The sequence below is a fragment of the Myiozetetes cayanensis genome, unplaced genomic scaffold, assembly GCF_022539395.1.
Source record: "Myiozetetes cayanensis isolate MyiCay16 unplaced genomic scaffold, myiCay2020 scf47, whole genome shotgun sequence".
NCBI classification, from domain to species: domain Eukaryota; kingdom Metazoa; phylum Chordata; class Aves; order Passeriformes; family Tyrannidae; genus Myiozetetes; species Myiozetetes cayanensis.
This window is the reverse complement of record NW_026087709.1, coordinates 129,740-150,049: the sequence shown is the minus strand read 5'-3', so window position 1 is coordinate 150,049 and position 20,310 is coordinate 129,740. Positions and strand designations below refer to the sequence as shown.

The following is a 20,310-nucleotide window of genomic DNA, read 5'->3' as shown; positions in this document are numbered from 1 at the left end:
TTTTTTTTAATTAATAATAAAACCATTTCTGTGCGTAGCGTCCAACAGCGAAAGCATCTGGAACCGAGTGCAATGTGAATTTGTGTCCCAAATGTGATGGGTGAGGAGTCCCTGCACAACTGGAATGGTGCCCGTTGCTGGACCACGTGTATTTTAGTGCTTTCCCAGGAGCTGTGCTGGCTGCCAGGTCTCTTTGAGGACAAGTGAACACTTTTGAGCAGCCTGCAGGGCATTACTTCTGCATTTTATACGCATTTGAAGTGGAGTTTTTTGTTTGGTTTGATTTTGTTGTCTTTTTTTGGTTTTTTTTTTTACTTGGAGTTCCTCCTCACCATTTGAAACTGCAGATAAGAATTTTTAAGGCCTTTTGACAACTCTGAAATCCTACTTGTATCAAGCTGCCATAAATCTTTTCCTTACAGCTGTGAGATCGTGCTGCATTGCAAAAAAAATCTCTGGAATCAGCCAGTGACACTTTCTGACTGCCAGCATTGAAGCTTAGAACGTTTTTAAACTTGACTTTGTTTATTTTACAAATAATAAAACCTTGAATGGGGGTGGGGGGAGAGGAGGAGGCCCTTTTGTATTAGCTTTTATTTGTACTGTACTCTCAAGAGAATTAGCTCTTAACTATACTTGAGGTGTAAAATATTCTGCTTTCTTAACAGTTCTGCTACCGACAAACCCTTCAATAAAGTTCAGTCATTTACATTAAAATTGAAGCCTGCCTCGTTTTGAAAGGACCATGGGAATCACAGAATCATCCTGGAAGTTTGAAGCCCTTCCCCCTTGTCCTGGCACTCCAGGCCCTTGGAAATGGTCCCTCTCCACCTTTCCTGCAGGTTCCCTTCAGGTCCTGGGAGGCCACAATGAGGTGACCCCAAAGCCTTCCCTTCTGCAGGCTGAGCAATCCCAATTCTCCAGCCTTTCCCCATGGCACATTCCTACTGGAATTGCAGTGTTCTCACTGGAAAGCAGCCCAGGATGATGCTGGTGCCACTAGGTGACACTGTGTGTCTGTGTTTTCCCTGAGACTGTCAAACAGGCAGTCCTCTGCTCTCGAATTCAAGAGAATGTAGAAGAGGGATTAGAACAGGATGGGCAGAAGGAATAAGGAACATTCAGGGATTTTTCACTTCCACTTCTGGCTCCAGGTGGCCCTCGAGGGCAGCTGAGGACAACTGAGGGCTTTTTTTTCCTATCAGCTGCTTCATGAGCCTGAGGTGGGTTTGGTCAGGATAGGTGGGGATAAGAGCCAGAAGAGATGCAGTGAAAGTCCTGCAGCGCCCTGAGAAGCTGCTCGTGTGTACGACAAGGATATGGGGAAGGGAAAAGCAGCCCTGCTGCCCAGCTGGGAGGTACTGGCAGCTCCACAACCTCCTGCTCATCGTCCTTCCTTTTTAAGGGAGCAGTAAGGCTTGACTCGCACAGACCGAGCACGTCAAAAAGCTGATGTGCAGTCCTGGGCTGCTTTCTGTCACCTTTCTCTCTTCCATTTGGTGTCAGATTTCCCTAAATGACTAAGCAAGTTGGAGATCTTTCTGATTGGAAGCTGTGCTGTTTGAAAAGGGAGGGAAGGGCATTTGTTGTGGACTCGGGATTTATGGAATATGCCAACTGCTTGTTTCTTAGGAAACGCGATTGGATTTTACAGTGTCTCCCCGGTTACGTGATACCGAAGCAACACTGGCTGCACTTAGCAGAGACTTTAATCACAGAATCGTTATTTCTAGTTAAATCTGAGGCATCTGCGAGTCTTTGAGGTACCAGGACCCTCACCTGGCCGCTCAGACCCACTGAACATCTTCAAAGAGAAATCAGCGCAGGTGGTACTGCTTTAACCATTGATTGAAAAAAAAAAAAAAAAGAGAAGTGAGCAGATCATGAATTACTCTACCCTTGAATCTATTAGTTATGGTAGTATTTGAGTGCTTAATGGGCCGTTTAATTTGCTCTCTGACTGGACAGGTGCCAGAAGAGCCATTAAATGAAGGATGGATCGCTTGGCGCCGTGTGTGAGGTGGCTGATGTCGAACCACCTCTGTGGAGAGGCTGAGAACCTCGCCACAAGCTAAAAGGGATACGTTAAACTTTGCCAGCCAGTGTTTGTGTCGCTGTAAACGTTAAACCACCTCTCTGTTAATGTCAGTAAAACTAATCCCTGGGCTCTTGCCATAAACACTTCACACAGGAGGCTGCTCTGGGCCCTTCCCTGCCTAGGCTGTGAGCCCGCCTGAGGAATTAAATCACAGAATCACGCAAAGTTTGGGTTGGAAGGGACATGAAGGACCATCCAGTTCCACCCCCTGTGATTCTGTATTTTATATCATTGTGTCGCTCCGGTTCTGTCACAGTGTAACTGTGGTTTATGTCACTCTGGGGTTCTGTGACCCCTTATTTCCGTGTTTTATATCACTCCATGGTTTTTTACCCCCGTATTTCCGTTTTATGTCACCCCATGGTTTTCCATCCCCGTATTTCCGTGTTTTATGTCACTCCGTGGTTCTGCGCCCCCGTAATCCCGTGTTTTATGTCACTCCGTGGTTTTTTACCCCGGTATTTCCGCGTTTTGTGCCGCTCCGTCGCGCGCCGGCTCCGTCCCCTCAGGCGAGGGCGGGAAGGCGCTCGCGCCCCTCCCTCAGGAGCGCGCGCGCGCGGGGCCGTGCGCAGAGGCGGGAAACGCGGGGGCGCCGCACTGCGCCTGCGCCGGGATAACGGTCCGCGCGCGGGGGGAGGCGTGGTCAGAAAATAAAGCCCCGCCCACAGGACGCAGCACCACATGCCGTGCTGGGCGGGGCCCGGTCCCAGCGTCCCGCCCCCCGCGAGCTGTGGCGAGGCGATGAGAGGCGTGGATGAGTGGGGGTGATGAGAGGGATCGTCTCTGCAAGCCCCACCTCGTACGGGCTGTGGTGCCGCCCCCCGTGAGCTGTGGCAGGCGCTGGGACGACGAGATAAGGGCCGCGGCTTGTTTGAGGCGGGGGGGCGCGGTTTAGCCAAGCCGCGCCCACTCCTTAGTGTGGCGCGCCCCGGATTGGCTGACGGCGCCACGAGGGGCGCGGCCTCCTCCGCCCCGCCCCCTGCGGGCCGGGCAGTGGCGCGGCGAGAGAAGAGGGGCTCGCATCGGATTGGCGGAGCCGGTGGCGGAGGGGGCGCGGTCTCCCCCTGGCCCCTCCCTCGGGGCCCGTGGCTGCGCCGGGATTGGCGGAGCGGGGCGCGGATGGGGCGTGTCCTGGTGAGGCCCCGCCCCTGTGGCTGTGGCGGCGGCCGGAGCGCGGCGGCGGGAGGAGGAGGAGGAGGAGGAGGAGGAGGAGGAGGCGGAGGCGGCGGAAGATGGCGGCGGCCGCGGCGGCGGCGCTGCGGGCCTGGTTCTGGAACGAGCGGTTCTGGCTCCCGCACAACGTGACGTGGGCGGACCTGGCGGGCGAGCCGGGCGGCGGGCTGCAGTACCCGCGGGCCGCGCACGTCCTGTCCGCCTTCCCGCTGGCGCTCGGCATCTTCGCCGTGCGGCTGCTCTTCGAGAGGTGAGCGCGGGGGCCGCCGGGCGGGGGGGTCCGGGGGTGGCTCCCCTGAGTGCCGAAGGGACGTCGGGTAACCCTCGGGGAGCTGTCGCGCCGCTCGGGTGTGTCGCGACATGGAGGAGCCCCGGGGGCTCCTGTGGGAGCGGGGTCTGAGGGGCCCCTCCGGTGCTGAGGCAGCGCGGGGGAAAGCGCCGTGTTTCATGTAAAAACTCGCTTTTATTCGCTTTTATTCCCTCTGCCCAGCCGCGACTGAGGGAGCCGCTCCGCGCTCGGCTTCCTTGTGGGTTTTATTGTACTTTCCCCGAGCTCCTGGAGGAGGAAACAGGGCTGGTTCGCGTGGCCCCGCTGTGTTATTAAACAACTCTGTGGCCCTCCCGCACCTCGGGCGCGCTGGATGTGGGCGCAGATCGCCTTATCTGCACGCTAACAGGTGTAATTCGGGATTCCCCGTTCGCCTCAGCATCCGCAACCACGAGATTAACTCACCCCCCGGGGCAGGGCTTGATCCGCGCTGGGCATCCCTCGCGGCCCCACGTGGAGCTGTGTGGGTGACAGAGGCGCTAATTAGCAAAGCGGCTTAATTGGGAAGCCCGTTAGGTGAAGCGGGCCCGAGACACCTCGTATCCCTGGTCGGGAGGTTCGTTAAGCATCGATTTAACCGTGAATTTCTGCCTTGGAACGGCGGGGGTGGCTCGGGGAGAGGTGTGATTCTATTAATGTTTCTCAGCGTGAAAAGGGCTGCAGGACTGAAACGAGTGGGAATTGGGTTGGTTTTGATCCCGTGGGCTCTGTGTGCGAAGTGTGAATCTTCCTGAGCTGCCAGAAGTAAGGAGGTGGTTGGGGTGAAGTGAAAAGATGGCAAAGAGGGAGGAAAACGGAGCTGGAGAGAAACTGGAGGGGCTCTTCCTTTCTCCTACTTCTCTTTCTGACCTTAGGGGGGAAAAAAGGCTTCTGAAAACCAGTGCAGAGGACCCAGGAAGGCAACAAGGAGGTTGTGAGACACAACAATACCCCTGCAGAGGGATTTTGTGGGAAGGTCCCCTCGCTTTCCAAGCCTTAGTGCAGGTGTCAGCCTGGGGAAGAGGTGCAGAAGGTTCTGTTCTCCCTGGGAGGGATTCAGTGTCCATCCTTCCACACCAGGGAGCAGTTGCTTTGCCCTGATGAAGTCCTCCCTGGTTTGTGAAATTCGGTTTTGGTGCTGATTTAGGGAAGGGTCAGGTGCCAAATTAAGTCCTGTTCGTGCCCAGCAGAGCCCAGAGCCCTTGGTCTGGCTCCTGAGGGAGTTGTTCCCGTTCTCAGCAGCGTCTCAGTGGTGTCCCAGAGTGCGATCAGATCGTGGCAGCAACATCCCAGGCCGTTTCCAGGGTGTTTATTTTAAAAGCCCTTCTTTTTGAATAAACTCCTCCGGCCACTTTGAGCGTGTCATAAAAGTCCAGCTCTGTCTCAGCGAGCCCCTGTGGTGCATTGATCCCAGTTCAGGCTCTGATTGTGTCAGATGCCTTCCTCGACACACATTTGGCAGCTGGGCTCGATGACTCAGAATTTGAATTATAGACCCGTGCAGCTCTTTTGGTTTAGCTGCATCTTCTCCCTCTCCTCCTGCTGTAGCTCCTCAGTGTGAGGAAGTGCTTTGGGCCACAATACTTGTAGCACAGTGGATTCTCCTGTAAATGGAGCTTTATTGGTGAAATAATCATTGGTTCGGCTGTCTGTGGGCAGTTTGTGACTGCAGAGGTGAAGCAGGACTTGCAGAGAAAGGTGAAGTCCTGACTCAGTGGCAGAGAGGATTTCTGGGTAGAACTTCTGCCCAGAAATTTGGGGGTTATGTTTTTTATCCTTGGTTATGCCTTTGAGTTATTTCTTGTCCCAGGACAAGCACAAGGAGACAGCGAGTTCCAGATGCCTCCAAAAACCTGGCTGTGTTTGGAGATGCCCTTTGGTACCAGATGTGTGGGTGTCACCGGACAGGCCTGAGGAATGATCTGCAGCTTGTGCTCCGGGGGAGAAAACGTGATTTTAGCTGTTACTTCATCGGGTCTGCGCGGAAAATTAGGGACAGCTGTGGGATGAGGTGCTTTAATCTTCACACAGCAAAACTGAGAGAGTACAGGTGTAGGAACTGAGTGAATATTTGATAAATCTCACTGTTTGGAGATCATTCTTCCCTTCAGAGCTCTAACAGGCGGTCACAGCCAAACTGGAATGTTCCATAAAAGACAGAGGTTGCCTTTTTGTGAGGCATGAACTGCTTGTTACCTGCGAGTCTGCGGGCTTGGAATTCGGTGGGGGTTTTAAAATCAGTCTGAAACAACTGGTGTGAAAAAGGGGCTGGGCAGGCTCAGGTGTGAGCTGGTCCCTGGCCGTGAAGGTGTCATGGAGGTGTTCCTGGGATGGGAATGTCCTCCTGGGGGGTGTGGCAGCAAGCTGACCTTGGGCCGGGTTTGCTGCCGTTGAGATTTCATAGAATCGTAAAATCATTTAGATTAAAAGGGGACCTTTCAAGGTCAGCTCATCCAATCTCCTCCTCGAGGCAAGGCCAACCTTCAGGCAGCTCACGTCGCTCGTGGTCTTGTGCTGTTCCTTTTGGATATCCCCAAGAATGGGAATTCTGCCCCCTAGGAAATGTTTTTCCCCTTTTTTTTCTCCTCGCTGTGCAGAACCTTCTCGGTGCAGGATCCGCTGCAGAAAAACCTGGAAACCTGTTCTGGGGCCAAAAAGCTGAAATGCCACAGAGGCTTTAAGTCCTTGGTGGACACCTAAATCCCTGGATAGCTTGGGATTGTCCTGACTGAGCACAGGACTGACCATTCCCACCTGCAATGCTCCAGGCACATGGACCGTGCCTGGAATCAGGAGTGTGAGCTGGCTGTGCCCCTTTGCCCAGGTGAATCCCCTCCCTCAGGAGCCCCTGTGGAAGGACAGGTGGCACTTGCATGGACCATGAATTGAGGAATTAGAGACGCTCCCTTATGACTGGGCCAGACTTCCTGAAAAGTGAGGAAATCCACCGTGCCATCCCTTTTCCTTCCCGTTTTCTGTGACTGGCACCACCTCCCGCTTCCAGTGTCTGCTTTCTGTGCACCTGGGAATGTCTGTAGGTTCCTGATCTGCTCTTTGTCACCTGCTCTGGGTGCCTCTGCCTTGGCAGGGGGTTGGAGCAGATGCTGTCCAGAGGTCCCTTCAAACCCCAGCTCTTCCACGAGTCTGTGAATGTGCAGATTTTTAGATTTTTTTCAGGTTTCCTCTCTGACAGGAGGCAACTGGCACAAACTGAGTATTTTCAGGCCAGGTTAAGGGGGGTTTTTTGTTGGTTTTTTGTTTTGTTTTTTTTCAAATAGAGCTATTAAGCACCACGTCCCAGAAGATGAACTCAAACTCTTTGTCGTCCTGTGACTGCACATATGAACCTCTGTGCTGCTGGGGTGATACATCCTGCAGGACAGCAGAGCAGAAAGATTTGGGGTTTATATACCTTTTTTTGTTGTTGCTGTACATTTTTGGGGGGGTCTTGCCAGCTGTTTCATAACATCAGGACACAGGCTCTGGCTGGTGGTCCGGGTTGGGGCGGAAGCCGGGAGCCCTTGGAGCCGAGCTCGGAGGAAATCACTCCTTCCTTCTTTGTTTTTTTAATTATTTTATTTTTTTTTTTAAAGCTGTGACTGTTGGAATGAAGCTCAGCGTTGTCTAGAGAAGGGAGTGGATGCTGGGGAAGGGGCTGGAGAACTCCTGGGGGGGCTCAGAGGGGACCTGAGCACTCTCCTGACAGGAGGGGCAGCCAGGTAGGGGATGGGAGGTTGAGTTTGGGCAGCTGAGGAATGAGAACCCCCCTGAAGAACACACTTGGATCCTTGCAGGCCAAGGACACTGAGATTTAATTCTTCCCTCTGATGTGCACAGAATGTGCTGCCTGCAGTTACCAGGAGGACTAAGAAAAGAAATTACTTCACGTGGGAAGTTCCTTGAAGCAGAGCAAGTGGAGATTCCAGAAGCTTTTTCCCCCCCCAGGTTCTGCAGCTGGGGACAGATCTGGGATTTTGTGATTCAGGCAGAGGAGGGAAATAAAAATGTTGTTTTTTTAATGCAGTTCTTCCTTGTGAACTCTTGCAGGTTTATTGCCAAGCCATGTGCCATAAACCTTGGCATCCAGGACAGTGGACCTCACAGAGCCCAGCCCAATGCAATCCTAGAGAAAGTGTTTACATCCATCACCAAGGTGAGCCACGGTCCAAATCCTGCTGGGAGTGGAGGCCCTGCAAGGAAGGAATGGGGCAGGGGGGGGCTTTTTGCTTCCACTCCTCTGGTGTGAGGGAAACATCTCCCCCTGTGCATTCACCAGTGGGCTCCTTCTGGCTTGGCTTTGCCTCTGTCAGAGTTAATTCCCTTGATGGCTCAGCCGTGGTTTTGTGCCCAGAAAAATCTGCTCTTGAATAAAAATGTTCCCCTTTACAGACAGGTCTGAGCTGCTTCCTTTGGTTCTAACTCCTGTGAGAGGTGGTGATCCTTGGTTTAACAAGAGATCTCCCAGTATCTTCCACTTTTGCTGGGGGAGAGCTTCTCTTTTCCTTGAACTTTGTGCCTTTGCTGGTTTTATTGGGTTTATTGTGAATGCCTTCCCCTTATTTGTGCCATTTACTGTGGGATTGGGCAGCAGCTCTCAGTGCAGGTGGGTTATTGAGGGAAGTGTTCAGTCAGATGAAGGGCAGGAGGTGCCTTCCTCCTTCCCTGAAGCTCTCAGGGCTCCATCACTCCAGAGTTTTTATTCAATATTTATTTGCTGAATATTTTGCTCAATATTGACGGTGAAGTCCTTGCAGGCAGTGAGAGAGATTTCCATTAAAGATAAGGGGAATGGAAGGCTTGATGTTGAGATTTGGGGATGCTGATCCTCATCTCCTGGAGCAGATAAAGGGGAATTCTCTAAAAACCTCCCTAAAAGTCGCCCTGTGGGAACATTAAAGTTCTGAGGCGTTTGCAGTGAGCTGAAAACTCCCCAGGATCTGGTGCTGTTTGTGGGGAGGACTTTAATGCAGGGGGTGCCCTTGAAATGAATGTTGAGAAAGCCCAGGAGGTCACAGGCTGTGCAGAATTTATCTGAGCTGTGGCTGCTGCTGGGTTTGGAGAGCTGGGCTGGGGAAGGATTGCACTGCTGCTCTGGAATCCTCCTTGGAGACAAATTCCCTTCCAGTGCAGTGTCAGCCCCGACCATTAAATCCCAGTAAAGTGCTGAGGGGTCTGGTTGGGAGGGACTGGTGGGACACAGCTCTCAGCACTGAAATTCAAATTACAGGTGACTTTGAGCTGGACAGACTGGTGACTTTGTGTTAAATCAGCACCCTGCATAGTTTTTGGGGTTTGTGTGTAACTCAAGCAGTGAAATGTGTTTATCAGCTGCCAGTGGTAAGAGCTCCCTGGCAGAGCTTGTTGAAAGGACACTGCTCTTGAATTATCTCACCCCTGGGCCCATTGCAGAGGGAGTTACCAGGTTTGGTTCACTTTTTGCCTTTGATAAACCCATTTGTCTTCATTCAGACAAACTCCCAGCCAGAGAACAGGGATGTGTTCTTTATCACACAACTCTTTCAGTCCTCAGATTTATTTCCGTTTATAAACCTCAATAACAGAAATAACCCAATTTCTACGATGCCCTTTAGAATGCACAAACATCTGCTCTGCTGAACCAGCTCTTGCTTTAAAGTTTCCCTGTCCTTGCTGCGAGGAGCAACCCCTTTACACCTCTACTTCAGCTTTGGGCTGTTTGAATTGATGTGCAGCTTTAACAGGTAGGACAGGACACTTTTAACAGCTCCTCCCCCCAGATTAAGGCACGGAACAAAGGCATCCTTTGACAGGATGAAATAGGTGAGGAAACTGTTCAACCAAACCCATGGGCTGAATAATTAAGTAATTAGTGGCTTATGAAGGTTGAACCTGAGTGGACATTTGTGGCAGGGGGTTCCTGCTTTCAGGCTCTTCTTCAGTCCCCTCCTGGCGTGTTTTCTGTTTGCCTGTGCATCATTCCTGTCCCAGGGCAGGCCTGAAGGCGGGCTGGGAGGTGGGAGGAGTGACCCCTTGTTTTCGTTTCTCCTTCAGTCTCCAGATGCAAAACGGTTGGAAGGCTTGTCCAAGCAGCTGGACTGGGACGTGCGGAAGATCCAGCGCTGGTTCCGGCACCGGAGGAACCAGGACAAACCCACCACCCTCACGAAATTTTGTGAGAGCATGTACGTCTGGGAGAGGCTCCCCCCTCCTCTAACCCACCCCTGGGCAGCTGCTCGTCCAAACCAGGGCCGAAATTCTCCTGCAGGCAGAGAAAGGGCTTCTTAAAATCCCGAAATTCTGGGTGGCTGTGCCTGAGGGGCAGCAGAACTCGTGCACAGGGGTCAGCCCCGTCAGCAGGGAGCAGCTTCGGGCAGTGGGCCATGTCCCTCGTGCCACGGGGCACCTGGGTGTGCACCCTGTGTGTCTGCACGTGCCCAAATGGAGTGGAAAGCTCCTGAAAAAGGGGCCTGCTGCCCGCACAGTCGAGGTGTTTGTTCCCAGACACAGTGACCTTCTGGCTTACACAATGTACAGACTTTGTTACAGCCACTTCTTGGCTTCCTTTGCTTCTCGTTCTTTGTTCTCTGTTCCTCCCTGAGCTCCTGCAGTTACCTCTGGTAGTGGAGTAGCACCTGAATATTTTTTTTTTTCCTGGCTCGTTTCTCCTGTGCTGGTTCCTTTCCAGTAACTTTCTTCTCCTTAATTCTTCCCCCCAGTGTGGTTTTGTCTGCTTAAAGCCACAAGGTAAGAGGGACAAATAAATATAGTAGGATAGCTCTGGATAACAATGACCTTGCTTGTTGTTATCTTGCTGTCTATAAAAGCATATGAATGATGCATGTTCACCCTGAGCTTCAAACCTGCCTGTTGATGCAGACTCATGTGTGGAGTCAAAACTCTTAAATGGGTTTATCTTACCTGAAATGTTTAGGAATGAAGGTGAGTGAAAGCTTTTGAGGTGTCAGGATTGGGGTTTGCCACGATTACCTCACTGTGTTTTTGTGACAGTTGTGAACCAGAAGCTGCTCCTCTGTCCTAAGTTTATTTTTTGCTTCTTTTTTCTTTCCAGGTGGAGATTTACATTTTATTTAAGTATATTTTTTTATGGAATCAGGTTTCTCTGGACGGTGAGTTGGTCTGTCACCCTCCCCTGCTCTGTGTGGCTGCAGCTGGGTTCTCTCTGTCCTGCCAAAATTTAGGGGTTTTTCCCCCCCTAAATTTTGTCTCTTCTTTGGTGCTTTCCCCTGGCTTAGAAGGAGGGGGATTTAATGGTGATCTTTGTGTTCCCTGGTTTTCTCCTCTGCAGGGAAGCTTCTGTACAGATCTGTCATTTATGGAAATAATAGAAAATTATTTTTCCTGTTGCCCCAGAATGGGACAAAACTGGGTGTGGTTTTTTTTTTGCTGTGGGGAGTTGCTTCTTTTTTTCCTCCTCTCCCTCTTGAAGGGACACTGGTTCATCTCTTTGGGTCTTTATTGTTATTAGAGCTGAATGATTATTCTTGGAATTTCCACTGCAGTACAACTCCCATTTGACTGCAAAAAAAGAAGGTTTTAATACAATAAATTTAGCTGGAATGGCAGAATCAAGATTAAATGTCAGTGAAACAGTGTCTTTAGGTGGTGGGGAGTTAAAAGCTGGGGTTTTATAAAGCTTATTTCTATAATAACTTCCCTTTCCCTTCAGGCCCCCTGGTTTTGGGACACACGACAGTGCTGGTACAACTACCCTTTCCAGGTATGAGGGGAAACCCTTCCTAAATTCCAACTTTTTGGGCACAGTGGCAGGTTTTATTTTTGTTAATGCACTGGATCAAAGCTCTGGCATTTACCCTTTATGTCTTTACATTCTGGTTAGGTTTGGCATCAGCAGAGTTTCCTCAGTTACAACTGGCTCATTCATTTTATGTTTACTGGCTGCTGAGATTATTAAAAGTGTGGGGAAGGCAAAAAAAAAGGGATAAAATCATCGTGGTAATTTATTTATTGGTTGTGCAGAGGCCAACCAGTCTGTTCCAGAGCCTGGTTTTCCTACTCCAAGAGGCTTCAGCAGGAGCTGTAAATATTGACAGGGGAATTTTACTCCTTTGGAATAAAGCTCAGACACACAAGTGTGGTTGTGTGAGTGAGCCTGGAGCAAGACCTCTGCTGCTTAAGCTTTGTTGTTACTAAACCTTAATCATTTAACTTGTGCCTCAGCAATTCTGGAGGGGCAGAGTGGGATGGGGAAGGAGGAAGGGGAAAAAAAGCGATTTTGATGTAAATTTTAAAGTGTTTTGCCTTTCTAACTGTGCTGTCTCTGCGTTCCAGCCTCTAACATCCAGGCTTTATTATTACTATATCTTGGAGCTGGCCTTCTACTGGTCCCTCATGTTTTCTCAGTTTACAGACATTAAACGGAAGGTGAGATGAACCAAAATTGCATTAACCACTTAACAGCTCAAATAAGAATTAACAGTAATGATGATAACAACAAATAGGGGGAACAAAAAACGTGAACAAAGCTCCTCCTCCTGTAATCACTACCCAGCCCTGGGAGAAAGGGAGAAACAAGCCTGACCTGCAGCCTTGAGTCCCTCTCACCTTCCAGGGGAAGGAGCAGAATCACTCAGTGCCTCCCAATCAAAAGTTAACAAAAACCACTGCCTAAAAAAAAATAGATTTAACTGGAAGGCTTGCAAGGAAACGAGCTGCCCAAAGCAGGACCCTGCTGAAGCTGCTGAGGGAATGGCAAGCACTAATAATAAATGGGGTTTCTGAGAGTGATTTTTCACTCTGTGTGTGGAGCAGGTGACGAGCTGCTCGGGTCTGATTCTGCTCCGGGATTTGGCTCAGTGTTGCTGCTGGGGAGCAGCTCCCAGTAAATCAGTGGTTTATTGCTGCTGTTCCACGAGCTGCAAAGCAGCAAATTATCCCAACTCTTGCCTTGGCTGTTCAAAAAAAAAAAAAAAAAACACCAAACCAACCCCTAAGATTGCCTGTGATTTTTTTTTCAGTGCTGAAATATTGGCAGGTGAGGCCCCTACGGGATACGGTGGAGCTGCCAGACAGGGAGTGATGAACAACCTCTGGGGTGGTGTTTATAATGTTTAATTTTGACTTTAATGAGCGGATCACATTCCCCACTGCAGCAGGGGGAGGTCCAGGGCCACGGGAGGGTTGTACCCGGGGGCTGAACTGGATATTGTGCGTTGTAAACGTTTTTTGTAATGAAGAGGCCTCGCTCTTCCTGCTGGGTTTATCTGGTGTTCTGTGCCTGCTCTGCCCTGGCAGGGGTTGATCACTGGCAGCAGTAGCAGCACTGAAATCTGTGCCAAGAGCCAAAAATAGGGGCCATATGGTGTCCTGTCAGTCACTTCAGAGGGCTCTGCAGGCGCAGAGCTGGGTGTGGGCTCCCTGTACCTGCAGAGCTCTGGCTCCAGGAGCACCAAAGCTGGGAGACCTCTCTGGCAGGACGTGTGACGAGGTGGAGTCAGAGCCCAGCAATCCTGTCACCCCAGTTTGGTGGCTCTGTCCCAGACCTTTGGATCTGTTTGACAGCCAGAGAGTTTTTATGTTTTTGTTGTTATTTTTTTTTCTTCCCCTCCCTGTTTCCAGGACTTCCTGATCATGTTCGTCCATCACTTGGCCACCATCGGACTCATCACCTTCTCTTACATGAACAACATGGTGCGGGTTGGAACCCTGGTGCTGTGCCTCCACGATGCCTCAGATTTCCTTTTGGAGGTGAGGTTCCTGTCAATCCCCTGCATCCAGAGAGCTGCTGTGATCCCGGGGGGGACAGGCTGACATAACCCCTTTTTCCTCATAAATAGCGTTCAGTGCACCGCAAAATCTGTGCTGCTGCTCCTGCCCTGTCAGCTCTTCCCCCTGCCTGCCTCAGTGTTGAGGATCACTGGAGTGGTTTGGGGTGGGAGGAACCTTCAGAGGTCGTCCAGTTCCACCAGGCCCCATCCAGCCTGGCACTGGACACTCCCAGGGATGGGGGGACCACAGCTTCTCTGGGAAATCCATTCCGGGGTCTCCCCACCCTCAGCAGGGAGGAATTCCTTCCCAATATATCCACCTAACCCTGCCCTCTGCCAGTGGGAAGCCATTCCCCTTTGCCTGTCCCTCCAGGCCCTTGGAAATAGTCTCTCCCCATAGCATCATACATAATAATTCATAATAATAATCCCTAATTGTTCCAAACTGTGCAAACGTGACTGAGAGTTTCTCGAAGCTCTCCAGCCTGGTAATTACAGGAGTGCACAAAGGGAATAATATTGCTGTGTTTCTCATCTCTTTTAGGCTGCAAAACTGGCCAACTATGCCAAGTACCAACGCGTGTGTGATGCTTTCTTCATGCTCTTCGGGGTCGTGTTCATCGTGACACGGTTGGGCATTTACCCTTTCTGGTGAGTGAGCACCTGGAGCTGGGAGGTCCTGTTTGTTCTCCCAGTCCTCCCAGCCTCTGTTTTTCAGACTCCTCCCCCAAGCATTCCAGCCTGTCCCTCTGAAGCTGCAGAGGCCCCCAAGGTGCTGCCCAGGGCAGGAGGTTCAAGTAGGAACATGAGAAAACCTCTCCCCAGTCAGCTGAGGGAGTGGGAGAAGGGACCAGAATCCCAGTCCCTCTCCTGAGCAGCAGTGACAGAGCTCATTAGCTGGAGCAGAGTCAGCCAGAATCTGCTCTGAGAGGCTTGGAGGGTTCTTTGCTTCTCTTAAGGAGTTTGAGAAATAATTACCAGCGAGGCTCAGCCTCTTGAGGTAATTTTCATTGGGATCTGGCTTAGTCATCACTGCAGTTTCTCATTTTTATGGCACTCGTGTCCTGTCCTTGTGTCGTGACTGCTCAGAGCCTGAAATAGGCCTGAGGTTTCTTGAGAGGTAAAACCCTGGATAAATGGCTTAGAGAGAATCATCCTGTAATGAGATTCCCTCTCACCTCAGCAGGTCAGGCTCGGTGAGGTGCTCGTGTTTAACGAGCTGTTGTCCGTTTATTGCTCGTGGTGGAAATCTGGTTACACGTTTTTACTGCGTGTATTCATTCCCTGGGCCATGGACAGCTGACATTCCCATTCCCTTTGGGTGCCTGGTGGGCAGAAACCCTCCTTTCACTTTAGGATCAGCTAAAGCTCTGGCTTATTTTCCAGTAAATGCACCAAAGGAGCCTGGATGAGGAAGAGCTTTAATTCTTATTTCCTTGTAAGCTCCTTCCAGGGACAGACAGACGAGAGAGTTGGGGTTGTTTTTGCAGCTCCTGCCTGTCACGAGGGGATGCTCTCCCCTCACGCCAGTGCTCAGCATCCTGTAAATCTTTAATGTGTTTTCCACTGGCTGTAATGTCATTCCTCAGCTCTCTGGAGGAATCTGGAAACAGCAACAACCCTGCAGACCCCGGGCTGTTTCACTCCACGTGCATTCCCACCCCTGATCAGTGATATGAAACATGAACAGATCTCTGGAATTGCTTTTCATAAACCTGCTATGAGTTAAATATTTTCTGGAGCTGCCTTTTGGGGCATTTTTGGGTGCCTGTTTGAGAAAGGCTCGTTTTGCTTTGCTGGTAGAACGTTAAAAGCCTGTGTGAAATTAATGATGTTGTTAAAGGTCTCTCCATACCTCTCTCTGCACCATAAAATCCAAAGTGTTTATTAAATTACTTAAGGACTGGCAATAACTCCCAGCAACAGGAACAGCAAAACAGTAATGAAAGAAACACAAAGCTTGGGCCATAAAGCAGTTCCGAGGCTTCCAGCCTGGCAGGAGGAATCTGGAAAACTCTGAGGGAAGAGAGGAGCACCCAGGGAGGGAGGGAGCGAGGCCTACTGGGAACAGAACTCCTTTCTGATCACAGAATCCCAGGATCCCTGAGGCTGGAAAAGCCCTCCAGGATCACTGAGCCCACCCTGTGTCCGATGTGCCCACCTTGTCCCCCAGCCCAGAGCACTGAGTGCCACGGCCAGGCCTTCCTTGGACACCTCCAGGAGTGGGGACTCCAAACCTCCCTGGGCAGCCCCTGCCAAGGCCCAACAACCCCTTCCATGAAGAAATTTTCCCTGAAGTCCAGCCTGACCCTCCCCTGGCACAGCTTGAGGCGTTTCCTCTTGTCCTGTCCCTCGTTCCCTGGGAGCAGAGCCCGACCCCACCCGGCTCCAACCCCATCAGGGAGTTGTGGAGAGCAAGAAGGTCCCCCCTGAGCCTCCTTTTCTCCAGGCTGAGCCCCCCCAGCTCCCTCAGCTCTCCAGCCCCTTCCCCAGCTCTGGACACTCTCCAGCCGCTCAGTCTCTCCTGTTGAGGGCCCAGAACTGGGCCCAGCCCTCGAGGGGCCTCAGCAGGGCCAGCACAGGGGGACAGTCCCTGCCCTGGGCCTGTGCCCACATGATTTTTGATGCAAGGGTGAGGACAGCCCGGGCAGGGACGTGTTAACAGTTGTTTTGGTGACCAGAGCAGCCTGACATCACTTCCTGCGAGGTTGTTATAAATAAATGCTCGTGCCTTGGAGAAGGAAATTGGCAGCAGATCCCTGCGTGGAACCCAACTGCAGCACATTTCACATCTTCTGTTTGTTGCTCCAATGTTTCTAATTAGCTTCAATCTCGTCTCCTGACTCTGGCAGGAGCAAAAGCAGCAGATGCTCAGTGAGACACAAACTGCTGTGCATCTGGCCCTGGCACCCCCCAGACCGGCACAACTGTCACCCCACAGCCGATCTGAAACCTGTTCCTGGCTCTCTCTTAGGATTCTGAACACGACCCTGTTCGAAAGCTGGGAGCTGATCGGTCCTTACCCTTCCTGGTGGCTCTTCAACGGGCTCCTGGTGACCCTGCAGGTCCTGCACATCATCTGGTCTTACCTCATCGTCCGCACGGCCTCCAAGGCCCTGGTGCGGGGCAAGGTGAGCCTGGGGGTGGCCTTGGGGGGGGTCCTCTTTCCCACGAGCCCTGACAAGGAAATCCTGAGAAACTGGGTGGGTTTTTTTTTAGCTTGGTGGCTCTGCAGTTCCCAGGTGTGTTCAGGGGCAGGGAGGCTTCCTGTGTCCTGGGCCTGCTCAGATGTTTTAATAGTAATGGTGGTGATGGACTCGTTGGGTGCTCTGGAGTTCAGGGTGGTGTCAGGCTCTTTTTTTTGTTTTTGAACTACAGGATGAACACACAGGATGTTTTCCAACTTTCCAACTTCAGCTGGTCCTGGGGACGTGCTGAGGGTTTGTGCATCTTCACCTGTCAGCACAGGCACTCCAGCGTGGAGGGAAAGGGCTCTCAGGAGCGCAGAGGGGTTTGCTGGTTGACAAAGAATCACAGGATGGCCTGGGTTGGACTTTGAGATCATCCAGTTCAAGGCCAGGAGCACCTGAGTGGAAGGTTGGAACTGGATGATCCTTAAGGCCTGTTCCAACCCAAGCCATTCTATGATTCTGTGAAGGAGCAGAAGCTGAATTAGCAGGACAGATGCTTTTTCCAGTCAGATGTTGGTGTTCTGAGCCGAGTTTCTCTCGTGGCTCTACGTTATTTTGTGTTTGACTTTAGCACAGAGGGAATGTGACCTTCAGAAATGTTTCTGTCTTGGTTGCCTCTGGCAGGGACTGTGGGGGAAGGCAGGTTTTGGGACTCTGAGCTCTTCATCTGTTCCCCACAGCTGCAAATGCCTGATTTTCTGTCTCTGGAGCTGTTTCTGTATCCTGAGTTCTACACCTTTTCCTTTTCCTTGGTTCTCTCCTGTCCAGGTGACCTAGCCAGAGAAAGGACTCTAAGCTCTGTCTTCTTCATTCTTTTCTCCTTTTCTCTGTGCCAGATTGGAGCTGGACAGTTCCACCCTTTGCATGTAAGTGTGACCTGTGGTTCTCTTTGTTCACTGAAACACCTCTGTGTCGAGGCCAGGACAAAAGCAGAGCTCCAGGTCTTGGGGCTTTGGTGCCTTCTCCTTCTCTCCCTGCTCCTGACAAAGTGCCAAAATGCAGGTTTTTCCAAAGGGCAGAGCAGTGTCCTGGGGTCTGATCTTACCTGCTGTCACCTGCCTGCATGACCTTCACTTTCTGCTTTTACACACACTCAGATTTCTGTCTTGGCTCCTCCTCAGCACCGCCCTGAGGGGCAGAGGACAGGAGGAAACTGCTCCTTTCTGTGAAAAGGAGTAAGACAGTCCCTGATCCCCCAGTAATGGGAAAAAATCCAAGGGATTTCTGCTTCCTTCCAGTGACCCTTTGAACTTCCAACATAGCAGGAGATTGGGGACAGATAGCAAAAGTTCTGGCAAGGGGCAGAAGCCAGGACATCCAGCAGGCTCCTGGAGATCATTAACTTCACCTGGCTTGCTGCCAGAGCTTCCCTGGAGTTCAACCACTTCCTGCTGCTGCAGGGCCCTAACCCTGACTCAGAGGGGGCAGAGAGTGAAATCCTGGAATCCTTGGAAAGCTGTGAGCCAGAGTGCTGGCACATGGAGCACGTGGGGGCTGCTGGCTGCAGAGGCAGGAGCACAGCAGGGGCCTGGGGAGGTTTTGCCTCTGGCACCTGCCACCTCCCTGGTGCGTGTTTGCAGTCAGGGCCGGGTTTGTGGGCTCTTCCCTTTCCCTTCTGGCTCCACAGGGCTGGAATAGGGCCCTCCTGTGGCACCAAAGCCCTCCTGGAAAGGTTTTCAGATTCCCACACACGCAGATCCAACTGAGCTGGGTTTGCAGCCAGGCTCTGAGCTAAGGCACAACAACTCTGCTGGCAGGTCTGGAGCTCTGGGATGAGGCTCCTCCCGTTCCCAGCGGCGTTGCTGGATCAGACACTGCCTTTGTTCTCCATCCTGCTCTCCGAGCAGGCTCCTCAGTGGGACCTCCTGGGTGAAGCACAGGCTGTGGAACTGGGGAGGCACTCGGTGGTGCGAGCAGTGATGTGATAAATGCAGCTGGTTAATTTTTACAGCAGGCAGAGCCACTCCCTGTGGGACAAAATGTTCTCTCTCACACTGATACATCGCTGGCTTTTGGTCATTGTGCCCACTGGTGATTATGGCATGGGAAGTTTCTGAGTCAAAACAGGCTGTTTAGGAAAAATGCCCTTTCACCCATCTCGAGTGGAGCTCCTGGAAGACGAGGACACCCCCAGATCTGTAGTGTCCTCTGCTCTGGTGAGAGCAGAGGGAGCAGAGGGCTTTTCACAGATGCACAGAGTGTCTGGAAAATGGAACTCACCCCCCCAGATTGTCGCTTTCAGTGTGTCTGTCTTGCTCCTAACGTGATGACAGGATCCTCCTTGGGAGCCTGAACTGACCCAGGCCCAAATGTAGGAGGCAGGTGTGACTGGAGCTGGTTCACCCTGTGGGCACAGCCCTCTAACTGCTGCTTTCTGTGCCTTTTCCAACTCCCCCCCTCCTCCCTCTCCCACTCCCCCACCGGCCGCCTCTCAGGTGTCCAAGGATGACCGCAGCGACGTGGAGAGCAGCTCTGAGGAGGAGGATGTGACTTCCAACAGCACAAAAGGAGTTTTCAGCACTTCCAGCAACGGCTCCAACCGCCTCAACGGCCACGTGGCCGGCGGCCAGTGGACAGGAGAGGAGTAAAGGCCCTGGGCTGGCCTTGAGCGAGCACGGACTTCTCTTTCAATATCTAGTTGTGTTGAGCTCCACATTCCCAAGTGATCTTTAATCAAAAAAAACCAAAAAAAAACCCTTCCCCAGAAACCTCCAGCAAACCCGAAACGGGCACAACCCTGACCAGTCCGAGAGGCTTTGTTTGGGCAGCAGGAGGGACGAAAACAAACACTGTGGATTCCACCTCGAGCCATTCTGTACTTCAAAAGTACAAAAAAAAAAACTCCCCAGCAATCCCACCCCAAAGCCCTGAGTTGCTGTTGATACTCGCAGAGGTGTCGTTGTTTGTGACAGACTGGTTTTCACTGGGATCACCTCGAGGCACGGCAGGTTTGGGCCAGGCTGGTTCAGCACCTCTCGACGCACTCCAGGAGCCGCTTCAGAGCAGGGGAGAACGCAGGTTCCACGTCCAGACTGCCCTGGCTGAGGCTCAGACTCTTCTCCCAGCCGAGCTTTGAACTGTGCTGCCCCAGAACCGCCGCCCTGGGGTGCTGGGGGGTCCCAGCTGCTCATCTCCGCTGTCACCAGGGACCAGCCCAGCGTCTGCTGCCTCTTTTGGTGCTGCAAACCCCTCTGAAGTCTTGACCAAAGCCTTCTGCAAGGAGGGGGGGAGGGAGGGGGGTGGTTTATTGCCCCTGAGACAACCAGCACAATCCAGGCCTTTTAAATTGGTTTTGTTTTTTTTTTTTTTTTTTCCTTTTGCAAATTGTGGTTTCGAAGACTTTTTTCTAGACCTACTGGATCCAGCTGGCTACGCTGGGATCGGAGGGAGGATCAGAACTGGTGGGCTGGGTTTTAACCCTCCAAAAAAATGACATGTTTTGGTCCTGTACCCCGAGACAGAAGTGAATGTTGCTGCTCTGATGCCGCAGCTGTGGAGGGACCCGGGGCTGGAAGACCAGCCACAGAGTGGGCTCTGCTTCTCTCTTTTTTTTTTTTTTTTTTTTTTTTTTTAACTCAATGGTACTTGGGGGCAATGGAACGGTCAATCAGGAGCAGAATTTTGGAAACTTTCTCGACTTGTTACCATTTTATACTGTTGTTTACTCTTTATCTCCGATTAAAAGTTGCTTCAGAAACTTGGGGTGAGGTGTTTCAGGCCGAGCTTGGAAGAACAGGGAAGAGGTGACGGACCAGTGGAAGGTGCCCCTCTGCCCATGGAACTGGGTGACATTTAAGGTCCCTCCCAACCCATCCC

At 51.7% G+C, this 20,310-nt stretch overlaps 1 protein-coding gene across 5 annotated transcripts; it reads left to right on the top strand.

Moving 5' to 3' along the window:
• The first annotated feature begins 3,324 nt into the window (after nt 1–3,324).
• On the top strand, nt 3,325–20,191 carry CERS5 (ceramide synthase 5). Of its 5 annotated transcripts, none has more exons than XM_050331012.1 (11): nt 3,331–3,521; nt 7,626–7,731; nt 9,609–9,739; nt 10,627–10,684; nt 11,245–11,295; nt 11,868–11,960; nt 13,155–13,283; nt 13,848–13,954; nt 16,278–16,434; nt 17,331–17,360; nt 18,930–20,191. In XM_050331012.1, exons 1-11 carry the CDS (start codon nt 3,331–3,333, stop codon nt 19,080–19,082), a joined length of 1,206 nt encoding a protein of 401 aa, XP_050186969.1. In that variant the 3' UTR covers nt 19,083–20,191. The 5 variants fall into 5 exon arrangements, 4 of the variants coding, with proteins under 4 accessions (XP_050186966.1, XP_050186969.1, XP_050186965.1 ...); XM_050331008.1 differs by lacking the exon at nt 17,331–17,360 and adding an exon at nt 10,274–10,301 and having other exon boundaries at nt 3,502–3,521; XM_050331009.1 differs by lacking the exon at nt 17,331–17,360 and having other exon boundaries at nt 3,325–3,521.
• Nucleotides 20,192–20,310: the final 119 nt, after the last annotated feature.